The sequence below is a fragment of the Beauveria bassiana genome (genome assembly GCF_000280675.1).
Source record: "Beauveria bassiana ARSEF 2860 unplaced genomic scaffold BBA_S00126, whole genome shotgun sequence".
Lineage (NCBI taxonomy): Eukaryota > Fungi > Ascomycota > Sordariomycetes > Hypocreales > Cordycipitaceae > Beauveria > Beauveria bassiana.
In genome coordinates this window covers 1-5,535 of record NW_007930961.1, presented here as the reverse complement: position 1 = coordinate 5,535, position 5,535 = coordinate 1, and the positions used below count along the sequence as shown (strand labels likewise).

General features: G+C 43.2%; 2 protein-coding genes across 2 annotated transcripts; both read right to left on the bottom strand.

Moving 5' to 3' along the window:
• Positions 1–719: 719 nt before the first annotated feature.
• Positions 720–3,682, bottom strand: BBA_10314 (MutS domain V; the record flags this gene model as incomplete). The annotated part of the gene is made up of 5 exons (XM_008605411.1): positions 720–1,774; positions 1,825–2,173; positions 2,309–2,911; positions 2,957–3,009; positions 3,259–3,682. The coding sequence occupies 5 exons, from the start codon at positions 3,680–3,682 to the stop codon at positions 720–722; spliced, it is 2,484 nt and encodes an 827-aa protein (XP_008603633.1).
• A 506-nt stretch (positions 3,683–4,188) lies between these two features.
• On the bottom strand, positions 4,189–4,732 carry BBA_10313 (transmembrane protein 32; the record flags this gene model as incomplete). Its single annotated transcript, XM_008605410.1, has 2 exons — positions 4,189–4,546; positions 4,599–4,732. 2 exons carry the CDS (start codon positions 4,730–4,732, stop codon positions 4,189–4,191), a joined length of 492 nt encoding a protein of 163 aa, XP_008603632.1.
• Positions 4,733–5,535: the final 803 nt, after the last annotated feature.

The window sequence follows — 5,535 nt, the reverse complement described above, 5'->3', positions numbered from 1 at the left end:
AGTGCTGTATGCACAGGAACTGCGCCCGCCTCTGCACCAACTGCTTCAACCAGATCTCCTTCATGGGTCCCTAATCCATACTTTCCGTTTCCATACGCCGCCACTACCTTTGGGAACCATGCTTCCTGCTCTTCTGCCGTCAAGTCATGCTCTATAAATTACGGCGCCTGCATGGCAACACTTCAGATGGGCAATAGTCACCATGTTACGGTTGCTATTCCAGGTAATACTGGTACGACGATCACAGGTGGTGGTGCTAGCTTTCCAAGCAGTCGGGCTACTTCGATTTGCTCTAGCCTGAGCTCCCTGGCTTGTGGGGCCCTAGATTCGGCGACGTGTGCATCTTTTGGTCAAGATTCGGGTACTTTCAAGATTGCTCCAATGTCATCACCATGGCTATTGCTGTTGGTCGCCGTGACTCTGGTTTGATAAATTTGAGACCATACCTACGGCCTTTTCGAATGTCACTTTTTTCCCCTTGGTTCTTGAATCATGGGTTTTCTGAAGCTGCGCTTTGATATGTTCTTCGAGATCGCGGAAGCCGCCCTCTTCTTGCAGTCAGAATTTATCTCCGACTTCAGATCAGCGTGCTTTGTTTGTCATGCAGATGCTCTACAAATGGTTGTATGGAGTCGATCGTTGTTTAAATTCAATCTTTTTCGCTAGCTAGCCCCGTATCTTTTACAACCATCTGTCATACCGTCAGAGAATTTCCAACTCTATGATAGCAAGTCATCGAGCGATTCGATAACTTCTTGGGTTGTTTTGGGTGACTCCAAATTCTTTAAATCATAAGACACAAACTTTCTAGCAACTTGTTCTGCGGTTTCTAGCTGGACCTGCTCAGCATGCGACAGGGTTGCGCAAGCGGCCGTAAGGTCTCCATCGCGGTCGATAATCAAAGAAAGCGCCCCCGCGCGTTTTACAACTGCTCCTGGCACACGGTTCATTGTTGCACACTGCTCTCCGAAGCTGAAGGAAGTTTTACCTCGTTGGAGTAAGAAAAGGTAGGTCAACGGCTCATCGTCAGTCCCAATGTCGTCGTGTTTAACTTTCACTTCCATGTGGGCTAACCTCAGAGCTTCGTTGCTGCTGAAATAGTCGAGTTCGAGGATTTCATGAAAATGAGTCGCAATAATAACTCGGGGACATTGTCGGCTACCAAGAGAAAGAAAGTGATCCAACAAGCCTGCCGCTAATCCTGCGCCGTTGACAGGGCAGGTACCCTTCCCAAATTCATCAACAAGTACTAGGCTCTTATTCGTTGCTTGCGTTACCGAGTGTAATACTTTTTTGAGATCAGCAGCGAATGCACTTTCATTTAACGATGCGCTTTCTTGAGCCGGAATACACACTAGTATCTTGTCCGTAACTGTGACTGCAGCTTTGTCTGCGGGAACGAAGCTGCCAGTGTGAGCCAGATAGATAATGAGTGCCACTTGTTTTAGATAAACAGATTTTCCGGAATGATTGGGTCCCGTGACAACTAACACACGGCCTGATTTCTGATCAGATCCTTCCTCATCAACAGGAGTGCCGAAATCGTTGGGTATGAAGTGCTGCATGGATGCCTCGTGAAGCGGATGCCGCCCGCCAACGATACGCGTATGTCCATCCCTGATAATGTCTGGCTCAGTCCAACCATATTTCTGGGCGCCCAAGGCAAGTGCTAGGATTGCATCCAGTTCGCCACTCAACTGCGATGCAAGCATCAGCTGAGAGCTGTACTCCAAGACATTCAAAGCCAGTTTGTGTAACAACTCGACTTCTCTGTCTATCCACAAGTTAGACTTTCTTGAAATCTGTCGATAATCGGCTGCTTACCTCCTATTTGGCTGTATATATCACCATAGGCTTCATCAAGCTCGTGCATTTGCTTCGTCTTGTAACAGACTGAGCCATCCGCTGTGAACATTTTCTCCCATGTATCGTGCGATTGCCCTTCGCCAGAATATTTTCCTTGACCAGTCGTTTCGTCGAGATCAATTACCAACAGAAATCCAAGTTGTGGTAGGAAAATGCAAGATCTAATATACTGCCGAGCCCACGAGGCGGTATTCTCTATGATCTTGTCAATAACTTGCGTCAGAAAATCTTCCATGCCGTCATATCTCCTTTTCAGCTGGTCGAGATCCGGGTCAACTCCGCTCAAAATACAGTAGCGCCCCCGTAACTTGGATTGTTCGAAGTCGATGGTTTTTTTAACGAGTGTCTCTACACAGGCGATGGCTCCAACCTCGACAGTACTATGGAACTTAACTCCGTCTCCTTGGTTAGTAGATGGTCACATTGCGAGTCGTTGCCTTACATTTCTCAAAAGTGGCGCAGATTCGCAGCCCGACAATGATCCTGTCAGCATATGCACCTCCATAACATTGCTGCTAAACCTTTCCAACGCAGCCCACAAACCACCGCTTGAGAAGTAGCTCATAGAGGTTAGACTAATGCCTCGACTGAGCTTTGAAAGCACTTCTATCATATCAGGAACTCTTCTAAGAGCAGAGACCATCTGGCTCAAAGCCTCGGAGTTCTGATGCTGCAAAAGAATTGAAATGGTTCGATGTCTCGCAGTTATCGTAAAGATGTCTGTGCTTGGCCGAAGGAATAACTTCCGCAGCTGTAAGCGGCCCTGTGAGGTTGATGCTAAGTTATGAAACATGCCGTATACGGACAATCCTTCTTTCTTCGCGGCGCCAAAATTTGTTTGCCAGGTTTGCGAGTTCGGATGCACCTCGCAATGGAGAATCTGCAGAGTGGACAATGAAGATGAGCTTATGTATAGATATTCGGACAAATGGAACTGCTCGATGCTTTGAATCTTGTACATTAGCTCGGCCAGCCCGATATCTTGCTGAGAGTGCGCAGCTCTGCGTTTATTGACCGCAGTGACAACGGCACCAGCGCATGTGAGCTACCAATTAGAGTTGAAACCAAGGAATAAACGCGCATATCTTACAGACACTGAACCTTTGGAGCCTAATCTGGCACTTAACCTCAAGTAGTGCATGGCTGTGGATTCAAGATCAGGTAGATTGCTTCTTGCAGGTCTGTCCGTGATCGGATATACTTTTTGTAGATGAAAAATGGTACGAGGCTCATTCTCTATTTTTGAAAAGACTTCTATAAGTCTGTCTTTGGATGTCGATATAGAAAACTCGGAGTTCGCAAGCGTACTGACGTGCGAAACCCGCGTGGTGTGCTCTGGTTCAAAAGTTAGCTACGACTGTGTCTGGGGAGACCGATAAAGAGAAAACTGACCTAGGTAGGAGCTGTCGACATAAGCACCAATAACATCGACCATATTGTTGGGAAACCTCGCGGGAATCAATATGGATGATGGTTGTACATGTTCGAGGAAATGCTGCAATACTGACGCATCTACGAGTGGCACGTCCTGCGCAATGAAAAGACAACTGTCCTGGGTTGAAAAGAATGCACATCCCATCGTATCGCTGTCTGATATTGTTACGGCCATTATCGTATCAGTGATGGCCACTAGACTGCTGTCATCACCTATGTGGTGTTCGCAGTTGTTTCCAGCCTCACATCGGGCTGGCATTTGTCGCTGAACGGCGACAATGTGTTGACGCGCGGGTAATTCGAGCATAGGGAACCTTGCAACTGTGTTTCTTATGTTGTTTAGGCAATGTTCTGGTATTGGAGGGCGATCGCTGTTCGTCATTGTCTCCATGTGGCTGCGTGTCTAGTCTGCACAATCTCGCGATGGTATTTCCCGGTCATAGCACGCCCGTTGTGCAGAATTGCCTCGCGTTTCGGTGCTCACTTAGGAAGTTCTGTCATGTTCTCTCGCGGGAAACAACATGAAATTTACGGTCCTGTGTTCGATTTTTTCTGTGAGGGTGCACGATGCAGGAGAGAGGGTGTGCATGCGTTTGCATGTCGTCATGCTGGAAAATCGCAGTTGCAGCACCCTGGAATACTAGGTAAGCTGCCGCTGAACCTGATTTAAACACGTGTTGTGGGATGCAAGCATTGGTTTAAGGTCAGATTTGTGGCTCTGTCATTACTTAACCAAATTTGATTTGCAAAACGCTGCTAGCGCTGGCTTACATTGTTTCATCCATTGTATTTTGGCGCTGAACAGCATATCTCGTTTGCAGTGTCTTCCAGTTAGGAGCGCTGGTTGATCCGTGAGTTATCACTGCTGCTGTTTGTGAACTCCATTCGCTAATTTGCCTCAGCCTTGACCCAGCCCATAAATTGGCGGCGTCTCTTGCGAATATCCACGAAGCCTGGCCGACTGTCAAGAAATATGAATGGACTTCCGCGAAAATCTTTCTCGACCTCGCCAGATCCATTCAGAAAACCAGCATCGCCTTCTCGTTCAATCTTCCCTGCCCATACATTCCACTGTATCGGACGCAGTGTCTGGGAGCCCGAGACAAGTCCAAAGCATACAATTAACGTCGATATGATTGCCTCGATGGATATATCAATCGGTAAATAGATACTTGTCTGCTGGTGTGTCAAGGCGTGCTTCGCAAGCGCGGTAGACAGAGTCGTATGCTCCTGCGCAGAGTAGCATCTGTCCAGCGTTAGCATAATATATGTACGGCGACATGAATGTGGTTTCATACGCGTGTGCTAAAAGAAATAGCCCTGTCACTGTGACGGAGCCCGATAGCCAGGTCATGGTTTGTGGCGGGGATGTTGTGCCAATGGCCTGCAGCTGAATGTGGTGATAGTGCTGAGCAGCGGGGAGTTGAAGCATTTCCAGCTACCGCACCTCGCGTGACTAAGCAGCTTGCGGCTGCGCCTTAGGCCATGATTCCGAGGTTTAGTCCCAGGCAATTTACCTAGGACTAAGTCATAGGCAGTGTTAATTATTACTAAATTTAGTATAGTATACTTAAAAAAATTATATAGAATTTATAGAACTTAAAGATAAAAGTATTTTATACTAAAAGGCCTTATTAATTATTAAAAAATAGTTAATAACTTTATTTTTTTTTTATTTTTTTTTATTTTTTTTATAATTAATTCTTATTTAAATTATATAAAACTTTATTATCATTAAAGCTTTTTTAAAAAAAATTTAAAAAAAATTAAATCTTATATAAATTTTTAATAAATTTTTAATAAAATTATTAGTAAAGTTATTTATATTTTTATAAGTTTTTTAATAACTAAAAAAATAATAGTTTTATTAGAGATTAATAAGAATTAATTTTATTAATATATTATAAGATTAATAATATATAAGTTAATTTATTTAAATAAAAAGATATTTAATTATAGTAATATTAAAATATTTACTATAGTATTCTTAAGCTAGGGGATAAAGCTTAATAGTTTTAGTACTTACTTATATTACCCTAGTAAATTAGTAGATCATATAGTTAAAAGTAATATATATATAAATATAAATAAGAAATACTATTATTACTATTAGATACTATTATTAACTTCTTTTAAAATAAATATATTATAAATATTTATAATAATATTAACTAATTTTAAGTATAACTTAATAACCCTTATATCTTAAATAATATAGTCTTATAATAAATAACT